This window comes from Embiotoca jacksoni, unplaced genomic scaffold (assembly GCF_022577435.1).
Source record: "Embiotoca jacksoni isolate LCO1_2020_lvr unplaced genomic scaffold, fEmbJac1.0.p SCAF_42, whole genome shotgun sequence".
Classification (NCBI taxonomy): Eukaryota; Metazoa; Chordata; class Actinopteri; family Embiotocidae; genus Embiotoca; species Embiotoca jacksoni.
The window spans coordinates 541,146-561,335 of NW_027185395.1; the positions used below are offsets into that span (position 1 = coordinate 541,146).

Sequence of the window (20,190 nt, forward strand, 5' to 3'; positions counted from 1 at the left end):
TCTGGAAAGATGATTGTGTTACGATGGCCAGACGTGAGCGTCCTTTAAAACACTATCCATGTTTTAGATTAAGATGTTTAAAACAATGGTCAACACAGTTTCAGTGTATACATTTTTAATTGACTTTTTTTTTTTTCAAAGATACGAGCAGACCTCATCTTTCACTTAAGCCTCTTTTTTTTCATCTTGACCATGTGGATATAAAAAACAAGTAAGTGTAGTTTATTTTGTACTGAAAGTGAAATTCATGTTTTTCCGTTAGCAGTGAGGTTTCATACCAGCCCAGTAACTTTCAGCAGACAACGATGGCACGTGTTCCACTCCCATAATGCAAAGATAAGTTAAGGCCCATTTAAATAAGACTTCCAATGTAAAACAGAGGACATTGAATTTGATTGGCAGATCAATGAATCCCTCTGATGCCAACGCAGGTGTTGGAATATTTACACATCTACAACAGAAGACATGAACACATCATGAAGTACCGACGAAGTAAAAGTAGAAACTGCAAAAGGGTTTTCATTTTAAAACAATTGTGATCAGTAATTATCAAGTGTTGCAAATAGAAATGGTAAAAGCCAGAAAACTCCTAATTGGTGCCTATTAATCTGCAGCTTCTGTATAAATGTGACATTATGTAATAACCAGTCACTCCCACTCAGGCTGGTGATCAGTGATGACCTGAAGCATTCACCCCGTCCCAGTCTGACCAACTGCGCTCCCATCGTGGTGTCCATGAACGTCCTGTCTGCAGCTCACGGAAACACAGTTTGGCTTCAAGTAAGACCAAAGTCAGGAGCTCGCCCTCCTCTGGAAGGCTCTCGGTGAACCTGGAGCTGCCGCGCTCCAAACTAGTGGAGCAGGAAACCTCCGGAGACGCCGCCGGTGGCCGAGGGTGCAGCTGATCCCACTCAGGGAAACACCTGAAGTCCAAAGAAAGCTAAAACCTCCAAACCTTCATCTGTGCCGACCGAACGATTTCTCTCCCAGCAGTGGAAATGTGAGGTCAGCGCCCGTCTACCATCTCAACGCTCTCCATTCCCTCGTCACACGCTGCCGTTTACTTGGAGGAAGCTGGGTCCAGGTGTTTCAGGACTCCTCCCACCAGGTGGAGGCTTCCCGTGATGAGGACGTGGATCTCGGCCGCTTCACAGAGAGGAGCGGCTTTAGCCGTGATGCTGGCTTTAACCGGTAGGACTCTCTGGGCCGGGTCGGCCAGCACGGAGTCTCTACCCTGGGTGATCCACTGGAGGGCGCTGAGGATGCAGGGGAACACCAGGGTGTCCGGCTTCCTGTCGGGGACCAGCCTTCCCTCGATGAGCAGCTGGGTGGTGTTCCCCTGATCGTTATGGAGACGCCAGCTCCTCTCGTTGTCCAAGCAACGAGTCAGCATGTTCTCCACCGACACATTGAAGTTCTGCTGGTCTGGGAAGGAATGAAAGACAAGATGAAGACCAAGAAGCAGAGACTTCCGAGAGCTGCTCTCAGCGTCCGTGGAGTTTCTGGGTTCGTTCAGGCGCTGCTTTAATCTGAACGCTGGAACACACAGGGGAGTCTGCATCACCATGCAAGACGGTGTACGTTTCCATTTCTATTGTCAGGCCAGACTTTACATGGTTTGCTCAAAGATTGCTTAATTAATGCAGTTGTAGCTACATAAAGACAAAACCTGTGTTCTCAAGCCTTCCCTCCGAATCTAGCACACAATTCTCAAGAAAATTTGTAAAAGAAAATGTTAATACATCCATGTTATGTGATGTTAGGATCATCCAGATGCTGCGAACACCAAATGGATGTAGAAGTACTTAAAAAGTGGAGGTCGAAACTCAGAGTGAAGAAGAATGTAAAGAACGTGATGGAAATGTGGCGTTTTATTTGAGGAAAGTTAAAGTTGCATCAATGCTTTATTGAACATTGAAGTCGTTCCTCAGGAACGAAGCTTCCATTCAAACACCAGCTTACCGACCGCTGCTTCTCCACTCAGGCTTTTTATTTTTGGTCCTGATCCCTGTCTGTTCTTAAATATGTCCGATATGATACTTATAGTCTAAACATGTCCACTCCAGTTAAAAAAAATTAAAAAAAGCAAATGCACGTATTTTCCAAAATGTTGAACAACTCCTTTAAATAATCTGTAGCACTTTGAACTCAAACTAAAAACTGTGATATTTAGAGAATTAGAACAAGTGTGTAAAAGTAGAAGAAGTGGTACAAACAAAGCCAACAGGCTGAATGAGCTCACCTGCGTTACAGGAAGCGATGGCTTCAGTGATGTTCGGGCAGAAAACAGCAAAGTCAAAATGAGATGGCTGAAAAGAAACACAATTAGTGACGCTCAACAAACTCTGAAATATGTCTCCAAACATCTGCTGAGAATAAATTCACGAATAAAAACCTTTGAGCGTCACATTTCTGAAGAAATTAAAATGACAATTTACTAAATAAATCAAAGTTTTAACTATTTGTACTTTGATCTTATACTCAAGTTAAAAAATGTCACTTTGAACAGTAAAAGTTTTCTCTACACTACTACAACACACTACTACTACTACACACCAATACTACAACACACTACTACTACAACAACAACAACTACTACTACTACTACCACTACTACTCTGGCAAAATCCATCACACAACAATAACACCGTTGGTTGTCTGTTTTCTTGTTTGTTTAAATCTTTGCACTATTGTTTAGTTAGTTTTAATTTAATTAGTCTATTTTTATTTATTGTATATACTGTGCATTTTTATATTTAATATTTTACTGTTGTTTTATTGCTTTCCTGTACCTATAATGCTGCTGTAGCAAATCCATCCACCCACCCATCCACCCATCCATCCATCCATCCACCCATCCACCCACCCACCCACCCACCCACCCATCCATCCATCCATCCACCCACCCATCCATCCACCCACCCACCCACTACACAGCAGCTGTTCTCACCACCAGCAGTTTCAACATGGCTGCCGAGTCTCTCTCTCCTGTAGAGTTGAAGAGTAGAACTCGGGTCACCGGGCCGCTGCAACACAAACACATCGAGGTGCCATGTCTCTTTAGCAAATGTCTCAAGTGTATAATAATAATAATAATAATAATAATAATAGAAATGAGCAGCAGGTATTAAAACTAATATGAACAGCTTCATGATGAAAACATTTTACACCCTGTTGAACAGTCCTTTCTTTAGAGAAGCTCATCTGGGACCTCGTTCAGAACCGGGCCAAACGCAGATGGTGAAGCCAGGTTGTAGAAATTAAATGGGAATCATCATTGAGTACAACGCCTCACAACTAATTTCACATAATATATAGATCCATTTGATCATAAACATTCAGACCAACGGGGTTCTGTTTTAAGCCTGACTGATTTAACGGTCGGAATCAGGATAACATCAAAGATCATTAAAGAACCGCAGCACAGAAGAGCGTTCTTTAATATGTTCTAATATTCTGCATAATAGTTTAATGTAGACTGTGTGTAAAAGCATTCGATCTCATTTATAAAAATGACAATTATTTGGATTTCATTTGGAACGTCAACTACTTTAAAACAAGCGCTCCTCCTCTCCATCAACCAATGACAACGCAGCGTTACACACCACGATGCGGATCGGTGGAAAAGCAGAAGTACGAGACACCGTGTGCGTCTGAGGTTCCACTTCATATCAGTACTGAACACATTATTCATCCCCTTGTTACAGTGCGATGTTTAATCTTCGAGCACCTCCTGTTACCAATAATATTTCATGAAGTTGCTTGAAGGATGAGGGAGTGATGCTCACCTGGCGGTCCTTTCATGCTGGGCTGCAGTCTCTCTGAACCAGTGGACGCAGGCCTGCATGCTGCGCATGGTGTGAGCTCCATCCAGGAAGTAGGTGACCGCCCCATGTCTCAGAGTCTGATTCCTGCCGGGCCACTTGGTGTCTGCCAACCCTGAGACCAAACACACTCACTGGAACACCTCAGCCAGCAAGAAAGTTTTTATATATCCATTCATATAAATTCTGATTAATACCAGTTGAATCCTGGATATCTGTAATCTTTCTTGTGTATTTGTCTGATTTGTTTGCCGGAAGGTAACAAGACGTGAACTTTCTTCTTTATATAGCTGACGATGCACTTTCAGGGACTGACCTTTCACCATGACGGGGCTGAGCTTGAAGGAAGTCGCCTGAAGAGCGCTGGTGTTCTCAGCACTGGTGGAGGAGACATGTTTATCTGTCGGGAGGGAACAGTTTTATCTGTCGGGAGGGAACCTGTTTATCTGTCGGGAGGGAACCTGTTTATCTGTCGGGAGGGAACCTGTTTATCTGTCGGGAGGGAACCTGTTTATCTGTCGGGAGGGAACAGTTTTATCTGTCGGGAGGGAACCTGTTTATCTGTCGGGAGGGAACAGTTTTATCTGTCGGGAGGGAACCTGTTTATCTGTCGGGAGGGAACAGTTTTATCTGTCGGGAGGGAACCTGTTTATCTGTCGGGAGGGAACAGTTTTATCTGTCGGGAGGGAACCTGTTTATCTGTCGGGAGGGAACAGTTTTATCTGTCGGGAGGGAACAGTTTTATCTGTCGGGAGGGAACCTGTTTATCTGTCGGGAGGGAACCTGTTTATCTGTCGGGAGGGAACAGTTTTATCTGTCGGGAGGGAACCTGTTTATCTGTCGGGAGGGAACAGTTTTATCTGTCGGGAGGGAACAGTTTTATCTGTCGGGAGGGAACCTGTTTATCTGTCGGGAGGGAACCTGTTTATCTGTCGGGAGGGAACCTGTTTATCTGTCGGGAGGGAACAGGTTTATCTGTCGGGAGGGAACCTGTTTAATCTGTCGGGAGGGAACCTGTTTAATCTGTCGGGAGGGAACAGTTTTATCTGTCGGGAGGGAACCTGTTTAATCTGTCGGGAGGGAACCTGTTTAATCTGTCGGGAGGGAACAGTTTAATCTGTCGGGAGGGAACCTGTTTAATCTGTCGGGAGGGAACCTGTTTAATCTGTCGGGAGGGAACCTGTTTAATCTGTCGGGAGGGAACCTGTTTAATCTGTCGGGAGGGAACAGTTTTATCTGTCGGGAGGGAACAGTTTTATCTGTCGGGAGGGAACAGTTTTATCTGTCGGGAGGGAACAGTTTTATCTGTCGGGAGGGAACAGTTTAATCTGTCGGGAGGGAACAGTTTAATCTGTCGGGAGGGAACAGTTTAATCTGTCGGGAGGGAACAGTTTAATCTGTCGGGAGGGAACCTGTTTTATCTGTCGGGAGGGAACCTGTTTTATCTGTCGGGAGGGAACCGTTTTATCTGTCGGGAGGGAACCTGTTTTATCTGTCGGGAGGGAACCTGTTTTATCTGTCGGGAGGGAACAGTTTTATCTGTCGGGAGGGAACAGTTTTATCTGTCGGGAGGGAACCTGTTTATCTGTCGGGAGGGAACAGGTTTATCTGTCGGGAGGGAACAGGTTTATCTGTCGGGAGGGAACCTGTTTATCTGTCGGGAGGGAACAGTTTTATCTGTCGGGAGGGAACAGTTTTATCTGTCGGGAGGGAACAGTTTTATCTGTCGGGAGGGAACCTGTTTATCTGTCGGGAGGGAACCTGTTTATCTGTCGGGAGGGAACAGTTTTATCTGTCGGGAGGGAACCTGTTTATCTGTCGGGAGGGAACAGTTTTATCTGTCGGGAGGGAACAGGTTTATCTGTCGGGAGGGAACAGTTTTATCTGTCGGGAGGGAACAGTTTTATCTGTCGGGAGGGAACCTGTTTTATCTGTCGGGAGGGAACCTGTTTAATCTGTCGGGAGGGAACCTGTTTAATCTGTCGGGAGGGAACCTGTTTAATCTGTCGGGAGGGAACCTGTTTTATCTGTCGGGAGGGAACAGTTTTATCTGTCGGGAGGGAACCTGTTTAATCTGTCGGGAGGGAACCTGTTTAATCTGTCGGGAGGGAACCTGTTTAATCTGTCGGGAGGGAACCTGTTTATCTGTCGGGAGGGAACAGTTTTATCTGTCGGGAGGGAACAGTTTTATCTGTCGGGAGGGAACAGTTTTATCTGTCGGGAGGGAACCTGTTTATCTGTCGGGAGGGAACCTGTTTATCTGTCGGGAGGGAACAGTTTTATCTGTCGGGAGGGAACCTGTTTATCTGTCGGGAGGGAACAGTTTTATCTGTCGGGAGGGAACAGTTTTATCTGTCGGGAGGGAACCTGTTTATCTGTCGGGAGGGAACCTGTTTATCTGTCGGGAGGGAACCTGTTTTATCTGTCGGGAGGGAACAGTTTTATCTGTCGGGAGGGAACCTGTTTATCTGTCGGGAGGGAACAGGTTTATCTGTCGGGAGGGAACCTGTTTAATCTGTCGGGAGGGAACCTGTTTAATCTGTCGGGAGGGAACAGTTTTATCTGTCGGGAGGGAACCTGTTTAATCTGTCGGGAGGGAACCTGTTTAATCTGTCGGGAGGGAACAGTTTAATCTGTCGGGAGGGAACCTGTTTAATCTGTCGGGAGGGAACCTGTTTAATCTGTCGGGAGGGAACCTGTTTAATCTGTCGGGAGGGAACAGTTTTATCTGTCGGGAGGGAACAGTTTTATCTGTCGGGAGGGAACCTGTTTATCTGTCGGGAGGGAACAGTTTTATCTGTCGGGAGGGAACAGTTTAATCTGTCGGGAGGGAACAGTTTAATCTGTCGGGAGGGAACAGTTTAATCTGTCGGGAGGGAACCTGTTTAATCTGTCGGGAGGGAACCTGTTTTATCTGTCGGGAGGGAACCGTTTTATCTGTCGGGAGGGAACCTGTTTTATCTGTCGGGAGGGAACCTGTTTTATCTGTCGGGAGGGAACCTGTTTTATCTGTCGGGAGGGAACCTGTTTATCTGTCGGGAGGGAACAGTTTTATCTGTCGGGAGGGAACAGTTTTATCTGTCGGGAGGGAACCTGTTTATCTGTCGGGAGGGAACAGGTTTATCTGTCGGGAGGGAACAGGTTTATCTGTCGGGAGGGAACCTGTTTATCTGTCGGGAGGGAACCGTTTTATCTGTCGGGAGGGAACAGTTTTATCTGTCGGGAGGGAACAGTTTTATCTGTCGGGAGGGAACAGTTTTATCTGTCGGGAGGGAACCTGTTTATCTGTCGGGAGGGAACAGTTTTATCTGTCGGGAGGGAACCTGTTTATCTGTCGGGAGGGAACAGTTTTATCTGTCGGGAGGGAACAGGTTTATCTGTCGGGAGGGAACAGTTTTATCTGTCGGGAGGGAACAGTTTTATCTGTCGGGAGGGAACAGTTTTATCTGTCGGGAGGGAACCTGTTTTATCTGTCGGGAGGGAACCTGTTTAATCTGTCGGGAGGGAACCTGTTTAATCTGTCGGGAGGGAACCTGTTTAATCTGTCGGGAGGGAACAGTTTTATCTGTCGGGAGGGAACCTGTTTAATCTGTCGGGAGGGAACCTGTTTAATCTGTCGGGAGGGAACCTGTTTAATCTGTCGGGAGGGAACCTGTTTAATCTGTCGGGAGGGAACAGTTTTATCTGTCGGGAGGGAACAGTTTTATCTGTCGGGAGGGAACAGTTTTATCTGTCGGGAGGGAACCTGTTTATCTGTCGGGAGGGAACAGGTTTATCTGTCGGGAGGGAACCTGTTTATCTGTCGGGAGGGAACAGTTTTATCTGTCGGGAGGGAACAGTTTTATCTGTCGGGAGGGAACCTGTTTATCTGTCGGGAGGGAACAGGTTTATCTGTCGGGAGGGAACAGGTTTATCTGTCGGGAGGGAACCTGTTTATCTGTCGGGAGGGAATCTGTCGGGAGGGAACAGTTTTATCTGTCGGGAGGGAACCTGTTTATCTGTTGGGAGGGAACAGTTTTATCTGTCGGGAGGGAACAGTTTTATCTGTCGGGAGGGAACCTGTTTATCTGTCGGGAGGGAACAGTTTTCATGAAGCTGAGACAGCCTTAAGCTCTTTCAAACATTAAACAGATATCTCTCCCATAGTTTCTTCTTATTATCTGTTGTCTCCATTCAGTTCCTTCACTTGTGTAGTTTCTGTTCTTTCTTCTCCAGATGTCCCGTCATGGAGCTGCATGTCTCTGCTCTGTGATTGTCGACCCACCAACAGTTCATGTCTTGTATCTCTATGCTGTCCTTTTCTCTCTCCACTTCCCTCTCCTCTTGGTTGAGGCAGATGCCCCGCCCACCTCTGATCCTGGTTCTGTTAACAGATGCCCCACCCACCTCTGAGCCTGGTTCTGTTAACAGATGATCCGCCCACCTCTGAGTCTGGTTCTGATAACAGATGCTCCGCCCACCTCTGAGCCTGGTTCTGTTAACAGATGCTCCGCCCACCTCTGAGCCTGGTTCTGTTAACAGATGCTCCGCCCACCTCTGAGCCTGGTTCTGTTAACAGATGCTCCGCCCACCTCTGATCCTGGTTCTGTTAACAGATGCTCCGCCCACCTCTGATCCTGGTTCTATTAACAGATGCTCCGCCCACCTCTGAGTCTGGTTCTGATAACAGATGCTCCGCCCACCTCTGATCCTGGTTCTGTTAACAGATGCTCCGCCCACCTCTGATCCTGGTTCTGTTAACAGATGCTCCGCCCACCTCTGATCCTGGTTCTGTCGGAGGTTTCTTCCTGTTAAACAGAGTTTTTCTTCCCTCTGTTGGAGGTTTTTCTCCCTTAAAGAGGAGTTTTTCCCTCCTAGCTTGCGTGGAAATTGTTGAATTGTTGGTTTCTCTGTATAATATTGTAAAGTTCTGCTGTAAAGACTTTAATGTGTTAAGTGCCATGAAATAACCTGTGTTGTGATTTGACGCTCTATAAATAAAATTTAATTGAATCTTCATGTATGTGTTACAATGTTTCCCAAACAGGATGACCGTAACAAAAAGAAGATGTAGACCAGCTTTGATGAGGCCGGTTAAACTTCCCCATCAATGTGGTTACGAGTCTCAACCCTGGTTGTAATTTTGTCATTTGTGTATGTCTGCAGGAAGCCGCGCAGTCATTACAGTACAAACAGACCCATTTGGGTATCCGATGGGTTTCCATGTCCAATCACCGTACTGGACTTTATTAGCATCACAGAGGAAGTCTGTGGGCTATGTTGGTAAAACGGTATCACAGAGTAAAACCAAACATCACCGTTTCTCCACATACATAATTTATGAGCGCAAACTAAGCTCTTGAATAAATGACTTAATGACATACAGTTCAAACGTTAGCAGACTTACCCACGCCACCCGGTAGACATCGTTTCTGCAGCCAGGTGTAACTCAGCTGGAGGGCCAGAGAGGCATTGGAGCGCTGGTGCTGTCCTGCCAGGCCCAGGTGCAAAGGTCCACAGTCTGCCTGGTAGTCGTCCAGCTCTGGACACACCCACAGAGGACTCTGCAACAACAGGTTCGACGGGATTACATCAAGCTGGAGACACGTTTATTAGAGGCTTTATTTTCTCCAGGAGACAGAGTAAAATGACTGAAAACAGACACACTTACTCGGATCACTTTGGCTCGATCCTTGAGCACGGCCATCGCATCTTCTGGCTGTCTGACTGTGAAGGCAGGAACTCCTGTCTGCAAACACATGAGCATGATCAACAGCAGCAGGGAGTAGAAACAACACAAGTCCACTTCAAAAAGAGCTTCAGTATCTGACCACTATTGAAAACAGCAGTCTCCAAACTCAAGGTCCACTTCTGCTTTTTCCAGAACTTTCAACCATGTTTCATAGTATTCATCAGCAGAGGGAGGATGCTCACTTCTCGTTACAGTTCTTCTGATCACTATGACTCATCGTGCCAACACACCTTGAAGATGCCTCCTTTTTGCCAGGCAATCTTTTCCATGGTGTCTCCCAGAATCTGAGTGTGGTCGATGCCCAGTGAGGAAATGCCACAGACCCACGGCCTCCTGGTGACACAAGCACACTGGTTACGTCTTATTCATACAATGGTAAAAGTAGTAATACAAACCCAAACATGTACTGAAACGCTGCTCACACCAACATTATTTTTTATTGCAGGTGTTCTGACACACCCTGAAGTATAGTATAGTAAGATGGATGGATGGATAGATGGATAGATACTTTATTAATCCCCAAGGGGAATTTTTTTTTTACACAACTTCCTACAAGCAACAGGACTTTACTTTGTGTTCCCATTCCCATTCAGTTTGAAAAATGTCCATCAGGCGTTGTTTTCATGATAAAACAAGCAAACCACTTCCGACTGTGTGGATCTATCAACAACAATAGAGGGTCATCCACCTCCGCTCTCCATGGAGACAAAATGGAAGCTCTTATTGGCTCCAGTGAGGCAGAGTGAGATGCCATGTGGATACCTAAACCGGCTATTACTTACTGCTAATTTCATTTATTAGTTATTATTATGTGAAGCTTTATTGGTAAGTAATGATAATATTGTAATTGTTTGTTTCTTTAGGGATTTTGTGACAAAGATGAGTGTATGTTGAGATGGTTTATATCCATGGAATCACAAAGAACCCTTGTTTTCCCAGAGAGATCTCATACGAGTGCACTTGTGCACCGTAGCACTGCAGCCACTGGACTGTTCAGGGGTTATATTCATTTTCTGTGAGAAATCATATTTTGTCTCTTATTTTGACATAAAGCAGCGAACCAGACACTACAGCTACTATGGTGAAAAAAGCCAGTTTGTAGCACAAATAAAACAGCAGGGAATTCACAACTCTTTGTTTTTTTTTTCAGTGAATAACAAAACATGAAAACTGACCCTGAATTTAAAAAGGTAGCTGACTTAAGTGGAACCGATGACTGAAGCGTTTCATTTGAGTCGGTGAACATTTTCAACTTTCACCTCCAAAAACAGGGGCCACCAAAATATGCTCTTCCCACTTTGTAACTATTACAGCTGTATCATATGAGTATTCAATGATGGACTGTGTTACTGAAACCAACAGACTGTTTCCTACAAAGCACTGTGCAGGTGTGTGGATCAAAGACTGACATGCAGTATCTGTTTCCTCTGTGCCATTGAGCCCATTGTGTTGAAAACTATTTTAAAAAAACAGACAATGATCCCCACTGCTGCACTGAGTGACATGTTCTGTCTACCATTGAAACACTGCACTTTTATTTTGACTCTAAAACACAGACTCAACTCCAGTATTTGTTCTCGGCTGTCTGATACAGTTTGATATTGTGGATCAGATATTTTATTATGATACTCTAGACTGGATAATAAACATCCGCAGCCTTTTATTGGGTCCAAAATCTCAATAAAAAAATATTACAGCTGCTGCATGTCTTTGGATCGAAGTCATGTCAGTCGTCAAACAGAACTGAGGCTTCATTTACTAAAACACAACACAATAATGCTAATTTTGTTACAGTCAGTAGGTTCAACCCTTCAATAGAGAATCTTACCGTATAATGTTGGTGCAGTCGTACGCTCCACCAATACCAACTTCAATCACAGCTAAATCCACCTGATCAAAGACAAAAGCCGTTTAGATCCCAGGAAAGTCAGAGCTTAACAAGAAACTTCATTGTTGGCCTGATCTAGAGCAGCGTTCTCCACAACTACAGGCTCAGGACTCATTGTTGGAGTAAATCTGAGCTCCCACAGGATGATCCGTTACAATTACCAACAATATATGAGCTTTTATGAAGTTGTGCACAAGTATAAAGAAATGGTTAATTTCCTGAAGAAAAACCACAATACAGTGAAACCTTATCGGTATCAAGCTTAAAAGGGAGTTTGCTTAAATCGCTTCAGCGCCAAATGATGAGTTTATAACTGTTGTCATCTATAATGACCCACTGGGTTCTCATCTATTGACTTTAGGTATACCTTCTCTTGAAGGAAGACATGGAAGGCCAAGATGGTGAGGAAACGAAAGTATGCTGGCATCATCCCTCTGTGGGCATCCTGAGGAGGTCGAAGAGGAAAAAAACAATGAGGACTGCATCACTCTGCAACAATATACACCAGGAAATGTAAACCCTTATACCGTGTTAGCTTTTTCTTAATCCAAGCATACTGTAGCAGCTAAACATAGCAGACAAAGCTGCTGATTCAAGCATTTTTTTAATTTTTTTTTCAGTAATTTGAGTAGCGCCAGGCATTTTTACACTGAATGGTACTACACAAGATGTATCTCAGTATTTTCAACAAAGTAGGCTCAATGTTCATTCATTCATTATCTACTTTGACATTCGTTCAGTCAAAGCCACATCTGAGCCACAAGAAGCACTTTTATTAAAAAGTCAATATTTATTAGATTCTGTGAAACTCTGGTTGAGGAAGAAGTTGGTCTGCAGCAGTGTTCCTAGTATTGGAGGTTGACCTACGACGCAGCTGCAACTTTATTTTTTGGGAGAGGAGGCAAGGGAGCTGACTTTGTCCCACCTTTTAAAACTAATGTTATATTATTTTGCGCTACGAATCGATTCATACTGAGGTCAACTCACACACAAGTATACCATCATGCTTAGCTGATAATGAGAGAACAGCCAGCAGGCAGATGTCCACAATGAAGAAGCAAAAGGTGATCACGTTTTTCAGGATTATCAAAATCATATTTCTTTTTTCTTTTTTTTTTTTAGAACTAAGTGACATTTAACTGCCGTTCCTTACTACGGCTGCAGCGAGCTGTTCACAAGAAAGCTACACAGCAACCACAAGCCAGACAATCAAACTGACAAAAGGCCATTTTGAATAGGGAACTGCACCAATCACATGGAAATACACTCACAGGCCAGTTCATTAAGTCATTTATGGAAATATCTGATTAGCCAATCACGTGGCAAAACTTGTAATGTGACCAAAGTGTGCCGTCACGAGGGTCACACTCATCCGGACTTGAGGGATCTCATTTTATACTGAAACTCAATTATAACCTGTGACACTGATGAAATACACCAAAGTTCTCCTCATGCGGAGAATACAGAACGGATGCAAGATCGGGTTAAAGACAAAATAAACAGAAATCCCTGCTTGGGATGGGATCACTCCATTAGCCTCTGTTCACCTGAGACAAAGCCTGGGGCTGTTTTAAACTGATCTTACCTTAGTTTCATCCAGACGTCCATAAACCTGCCAAAAGTATTTAGTGAAGAGCTCTTTTCCGATGGGCTGCCCGTTGATCCGGATCCTCTCCCTGACTTGGACCAAATGTGGGGAACTGCAACCAGGAGGGAAAAGTCACAACGTGTGCACGAGACTCTTTCCATTATATTCCAAAATACACCGACACAGATGTCACCTTTTTCATTTAACATGTAAATTATACAATATTTCACTTGCTTGTCTGTAATAAATCGGTATCAACCAATCAGATATTACATCTCAGAACTGATTTCTTAATGATATTTTAAACAAACACAGTGATGCATGACATTCAGACAGTCTACGCCTGTACATCAGGCTAGTTCAAATACATACATGGTCATCTGTGCTGGATTGTAAAACTAATCAAGTTTCTCAAAAGCATCAGTACTGTTGAGGAAAGAAACTTTCACTGTGAAGAGTTCAGTGTCCTTCAGGTCCATGAAGTCATTTAACAAACTCAAAAGTAAAGTGACGGCCCTCTTCCACCGTGTTGCAACAAGAGACTCAAAACTTTAGTTTTCCAGTTGCTGTTTCTCTACACCGGACGAAAATAAAATGAGCGATCACTCCCCACGTTTATTTTCTGCGAATATATTAATAATTATTAATTATATTGTATGTAAAATGTCATTCTAGGATAAATACAGAGTTGCTATATTTTAATGTTGACAATCCCACTGATTACAATGGTAGATGATTAACAATTATTAAATGTTAATATGTCCAACCTTCCGACAGTGTGTTGCAGAATGACCTTTGAACATTAGAGACCCCATTGTAGAAGACACAGCCTACAAAAAACCCTTGGGACCATGTTTAGAAGCTAAATGTGCAAACTGGGAAGCATTACGAGATCTGCTGGAACATTTCATGTGTCTCCAAAAGAAATCATAAATATCACATTAATACCATGCTGGGTAAAAATGTACTGCTGCAGAATCATGAGCTGATCAAAAACAAAGTGCAACAGATTTGACAGAAAGGGAATCTGGAAATCAGTAAAACTCTTATGACAAAGCAGTCGTCGCTACTACTAGCCAAACACACCTGAACTTTTTTTTTTATTAAGTCCTCAATATTTAGTATGTTAAACGTAGGATGTTAAAAGTACCAGGATGTTCTCCTACACCCGGTCCTACTCTGCAGCATGCTGCTCCAGCTGTTCTGACCCACAACCCTCTGCACCAGAAATACGTCACATCGACTGAGCCGTCGAGACAGTTGGTGGCGCTGATGCTCCGCCCACAAAATGAAGGAGGAGAAGAAGAGGAGTCTTTTAAACAAAGCGTACTTGTTCCAAATCGCATCCTTTTTCTTTTTACTACAAACTACGGATCGACGGATGTGACAAAGTGGGTCAAAGTCATCCATTTGTATCATTTATTACAATATATCCGAGTGTCATCCCGCCACAGTTCAGGTTGTTTGTGCTGAATGTTTTTCCCTCTGATGCCTCAGACCATGACACTTGAACTGTGTTGACATTCAGACCCTGGCGGTCGACTTCAGTCCACAACCCAGTGAATGTCAAATAAACCCGAGCTGGTCGCGCTCCTGACCCGACCCGACCGTCTTCGTTCCTGGGCAGTGACTTTCTGACCCTCCTGAAAAGTGAACACCTCTTCACGCAAGTTCTCTGAAGCATTTCAAGTGTATCTGTCGCCAGTTTCTCCAAAGCTGGATATAAAAACTCGATGTGCGCTCTGCTCTCATGTCACACGTACCAGTGGTCAACAAACACTGTGAGTAACACAGATGCTGAGTTTGATCAAGTGAAACATGTATTCAAAAAGTTATTGTTTCCCGTCTGAGTTACCTGTAAAATCCTGTGTGGAAGCCATAACTTCTCAAAATCTGCTCTGTGAACGCACATGTTGACCCCTGAAAGACAAACGCAGACGCTCAGAGGCCGTCGCACGAAGCCGTGTTGGAAGCTCAACAACCTGCGTCTCCTGCAGTTAATGAACTCCGGTTTGAAAACAGGATTGCATGATGGTCTGGTTAGAGGTTGCATAACGGGAGCTTAGAGCTGAAAATGAAAAGGAACAATCTATGTTGTAAATGTAAACAAACGGTTTAACCGGGTGATTATATATCTATAACTCAGACTTCTTTACATCTATATGTGAAAACATCTGGATGACAGTTGTATGGTCCAAAAAACAAACAAAAAATGAATCCTGGCCGGCCTTTTAACAAGCAACACAAGACAGCAGGTTGTGTGAGGTCAGCTCACTTTGCCCTTTGTTCCCGTCACATGGATGATGTTCAGATGGTCGAGCTCCTCCACCTGAGAGAGAGAGAGAGAGAGAGAGAGACACACACACACATTAACTCGATTCTCATCAACGACCCCTAGGTGGTTCTCCGTGGTTCTCCGTGGTTCTGATGGACTCACCGTGAGCCCGGCCCGCTCCAGGAACCCTCTCATGGCCTGCAGCTGCAGCTGAGGGTTGCTCCGCTCCCTCCGGACCTGCTGCAGAGCGCTGGCGTTGGTCTGCAGCGTGTTCAGGGTGCAAATGGCATCCTGTAACGTAGAAAGCACGAGACAGAAGTGTGAATATGAGGCAGCATCATAACCTGTGAGTCAAACATTAGTCACAGACAACTTTCATGCAAATGTTTTGTGAAAGCAGCTCATCAATCAGAACCAGGGTGCCGTGACTGGACTATCTGACTGCAGCTTGTGCTGAAGTCCAGCTCTTATCCTTCTGCTGATAAGATCACAGCACCGGTTTGATCAGCCAACAACACACCTCAGAGCGACACAACGGCGGCAGTACAAGATGTCACTACTTTTCTTACACTCTTTCCATTATTTTCACTAATCTATTCAACATTTAGTTCCTCCAGCCTTCAGTAGACAAAGATGACGTGGACAAAACGTCGATGAAATTCAAGTGAAAGACACTTTCCTACAAGCTGGATTTGGAAATAATTAGTGCCTAAATAATCAAGTGTATTAATCATTAAACTAAATCATCTCTGAAGGAATTGCAAACATTCATCATTTTCTTCTCAAATGTGACATGTTTTTTTGTTGCACTGTAACCTGTCCATGTTTGTGATCCACGTTACTCCTCTGGGCCAGAGAGCTGTCGACATCGGACCACCAGGCTGACAAACACTCACTGAAGCAGTCCATTCATCCGCTGCTCAAAATAGTACAGCCTCGATAGAGCCCCGATACAGCCTCGATAGAGCCTCGATACAGCCTCGATACAGCCTCGATAGAGCCCCGATACAGCCTCGATACAGCCTCGATACAGCCTCGATAGAGCCTCGATACAGCCTCGATAGAGCCTCAATAGAGCCTCGATAGAGCCTCGATAGAGCCTCGATACAGCCTCGATACAGCCTCGATACAGCCTCGATACAGCCCCGATACAGCCTCGATAGAGCCTCGATACAGCCTCGATACAGCCTCGATACAGCCTCGATACAGCCTCGATAGAGCCTCGATACAGCCCCGATACAGCCCCGATACAGCCCCGATACAGCCTCGATAGAGCCTCGATACAGCCTCGATACAGCCTCGATACAGCCTCGATACAGCCTCGATACAGCCTCGATACAGCCTCGATAGAGCCTCGATAGAGCCTCGATACAGCCTCGATACAGCCTCGATAGAGCCTCGATAGAGCCTCGATACAGCCTCGATACAGCCTCGATACAGCCTCGATACAGCCTCGATACAGCCCCGATACAGCCCCGATAGAGCCTCGATACAGCCTCGATACAGCCTCGATAGAGCCTCGATACAGCCTCGATACAGCCTCGATAGAGCCTCGATACAGCCCCGATACAGCCCCGATACAGCCCCGATACAGCCTCGATAGAGCCTCGATACAGCCTCGATACAGCCCCGATACAGCCCCGATACAGCCCCGATAGAGCCTCGATAGAGCCTCGATACAGCCCCGATACAGCCTCGATACAGCCTCGATACAGCCCCGATACAGCCTCGATACAGCCTCGATAGAGCCCCGATACAGCCCCGATACAGCCTCGATACAGCCCCGATACAGCCCCGATAGAGCCTCGATAGAGCCTCGATAGAGCCTCGATACAGCCCCGATACAGCCTCGATACAGCCTCGATACAGCCCCGATACAGCCCCGATAGAGCCTCGATAGAGCCTCGATACAGCCTCGATGCAGCCCCGATACAGCCCCGATAGAGCCTCGATACAGCCTCGATACAGCCTCGATAGAGCCTCGATACAGCCTCGATACAGCCTCGATAGAGCCTCGATACAGCCTCGATAGAGCCCCGATACAGCCCCGATACAGCCTCGATACAGCCCCGATACAGCCTCGATAGAGCCTCGATACAGCCTCGATACAGCCCCGATACAGCCCCGATAGAGCCTCGATAGAGCCTCGATAGAGCCTCGATACAGCCTCGATAGAGCCTCGATACAGCCTCGATACAGCCTCGATAGAGCCTCGATAGAGCCTCGATACAGCCCCGATAGAGCCCCGATACAGCCTCGATAGAGCCTCGATACAGCCTCGATACAGCCCCGATACAGCCCCGATAGAGCCCCGATAGAGCCTCGATAGAGCCTCGATACAGCCCCGATACAGCCCCGATACAGCCCCGATACAGCCTCGATACAGCCCCGATACAGCCCCGATACAGCCCCGATACAGCCTCGATACAGCCTCGATACAGCCCCGATACAGCCCCGATAGAGCCTCGATAGAGCCTCGATACAGCCCCGATACAGCCTCGATACAGCCTCGATACAGCCCCGATACAGCCCCGATAGAGCCTCGATAGAGCCTCGATACAGCCTCGATACAGCCCCGATACAGCCCCGATAGAGCCTCGATACAGCCTCGATACAGCCTCGATAGAGCCTCGATACAGCCTCGATACAGCCTCGATACAGCCTCGATACAGCCTCGATAGAGCCCCGATACAGCCCCGATACAGCCTCGATACAGCCCCGATACAGCCTCGATAGAGCCTCGATACAGCCTCGATACAGCCCCGATACAGCCCCGATAGAGCCTCGATAGAGCCTCGATACAGCCTCGATACAGCCTCGATACAGCCTCGATACAGCCTCGATACAGCCTCGATAGAGCCTCGATAGAGCCTCGATACAGCCCCGATAGAGCCCCGATACAGCCTCGATAGAGCCTCGATACAGCCTCGATACAGCCCCGATACAGCCCCGATAGAGCCCCGATAGAGCCTCGATACAGCCTCGATAGAGCCTCGATACAGCCTCGATACAGCCTCGATAGAGCCTCGATACAGCCTCGATACAGCCTCGATAGAGCCTCAATAGAGCCCCGATACAGCCCCGATAGAGCCTCGATAGAGCCTCGATAGAGCCCCGATACAGCCCCGATAGAGCCTCGGGTTCTGTTATAATCAACCCAAACTCCTCTTCTTAAAAAACACAGTTTTACATGCATGTTAAACTGGCTCAAGTCAAACCAGAATATGACATCACAGAAGAAATGTACACCACATGTTGGTTCCCATGTCGCCCTTTGATGTAGAGCTGGTCAGGTAGGTAGAGCTCAGGTAGAGCTCACGGTAGAGCTCAGGTAGAGTTCAGGTAGAGCTCAGGTAGAGTTCAGGTAGAGCTCAGGTAGAGTTCACGGTAGAGCTCAGGTAGAGCTCACGGTAGAGTTCAGGTAGAGTTCAGGTAGAGTTCATGGTAGAGCTCAGGTAGAGCTCACGGTAGAGCTCACGGTAGAGCTCAGGTAGAGTTCACGGTAGAGCTCACGGTAGAGCTCACGGTAGAGCTCAGGTAGAGTTCACGCAGAGCTCACGGTAGAGTTCAGGTAGAGCTCAGGTAGAGTTCACGCAGAGCTCATGGTAGAGCTCACGGTAGAGCTCAGGTAGAGCTCACGGTAGAGCTCACGCAGAGCTCACGGTAGAGCTCACGGTAGAGCTCACGGTAGAGCTCAGGTAGAGTTCACGGTAGAGCTCACGGTAGAGCTCACGGTAGAGCTCACGGTAGAGTTCACGGTAGAGTTCACGGTAGAGCTCACGGTAGAGCTCACGGTAGAGTTCACGGTAGAGTTCACGGTAGAGCTCACGGTAGAGTTCAAGTAGAGCTCAGGTAGAGCTCACGGTAGAGCTCAGGTAGAGCTCACGGTAGAGCTCACGGTAGAGCTCAGGTAGAGCTCACGGTAGAGCTCAGGTAGAGCTCACGGTAGAGCTCAGGTAGAGTTCACGCAGAGTTCACGGTAGAGCTCACGGTAGAGCTCACGGTAGAGCTCAGGTAGAGTTCACGCAGAGCTCACGGTAGAGCTCACGGTAGAGCTCACGGTAGAGCTCAGGTAGAGCTCACGGTAGAGCTCAGGTAGAGTTCACGCAGAGCTCACGGTAGAGTTCACGCAGAGCTCACGGTAGAGTTCACGCAGAGCTCACGGTAGAGTTCACGGTAGAGCTCACGGTAGAGCTCAGGTAGAGTTCACGGTAGAGCTCACGGTAGAGTTCACGGTAGAGCTCACGGTAGAGCTCAGGTAGAGTTCACGGTAGAGCTCACGGTAGAGCTCACGGCAGAGCTCACGGCAGAGTTCACGGTAGAGCTCAGGTAGAGTTCACGGTAGAGCTCACGGTAGAGCTCACGGTAGAGTTCAAGTAGAGCTCAGGTAGAGTTCAAGTAGAGCTCAGGTAGAGCTCACGGTAGAGCTCACAGCACGAGCTCTTTCCACACTAACTTCCATAGGTCTCTTACAGTTACTTTACCGGTTTGACAGGTCGCCCGGCTCCTCGCCAACAGAAAGACGTCGCCATGTTCAGCTTTAACACTTTGTACTAAACTCAGAAGCAGTTTCCACAAACTTGTCCAACTAGCACCGGTGTCTAGCTAGCTCGTTAGCATCTGGTTCAAAGATGGTGAAGAACAGCGCGCCTACCTGGTACTCCATTCCCGGTAGCTGAGGAGCCGTCTTGGTGCTGTAGTATCTGAGCGAAAGGCTCGCCAAGGTGCACATCCAGTCCCGCCTTCGGAGCCGCGCGGTTAAACCGGAGCTCCGCCGCCACACGCGCGACCAGCACGCCATCATTGGACAGGAAGCCGCAGCCAAATATGGGAGGGTTCTTTTCATAGGCGTAATGACGTCACGACACGACCCGTTGCAAACTG

General features: G+C 46.6%; 1 protein-coding gene across 1 annotated transcript; it reads right to left on the reverse strand.

Annotated features, from left to right (window-relative positions):
- Positions 1–98: 98 nt before the first annotated feature.
- LOC138210060 (folylpolyglutamate synthase, mitochondrial-like) lies at positions 99–20,106 on the reverse strand. The gene is made up of 15 exons (XM_069168982.1): positions 19,961–20,106; positions 15,469–15,597; positions 15,307–15,360; positions 14,887–14,951; positions 13,029–13,143; positions 11,811–11,888; positions 11,384–11,445; positions 9,786–9,888; positions 9,475–9,552; positions 9,220–9,367; positions 4,141–4,224; positions 3,789–3,939; positions 2,951–3,026; positions 2,243–2,309; positions 99–1,425 (listed from the first exon to the last, which is right to left on the reverse strand). The coding sequence occupies exons 1-15, from the start codon at positions 20,036–20,038 to the stop codon at positions 1,061–1,063; spliced, it is 1,653 nt and encodes a 550-aa protein (XP_069025083.1). The 5' UTR covers positions 20,039–20,106; the 3' UTR covers positions 99–1,060.
- Between the last annotated feature and the right edge of the window lie 84 nt (positions 20,107–20,190).

Bases quoted from the DNA above. Each gene is read 5' to 3' on its own strand.
- LOC138210060 (XM_069168982.1), bottom strand. From the start codon at position 20,038: ATGTGCACCTTGGCGAGCCTTTCGCTCAGATACTACAGCACCAAGACG. The intron at 14,952-15,306 runs GTGAGCTGACCT...TTTGTCTTTCAG, and splicing joins TGACGGGAACAAAGGGCAAA to GGGTCAACATGTGCGTTCAC. The intron at 4,225-9,219 runs GTGGCGTGGGTA...CCCTCCCGACAG, and splicing joins GCAGAAACGATGTCTACCGG to ATAAACATGTCTCCTCCACC.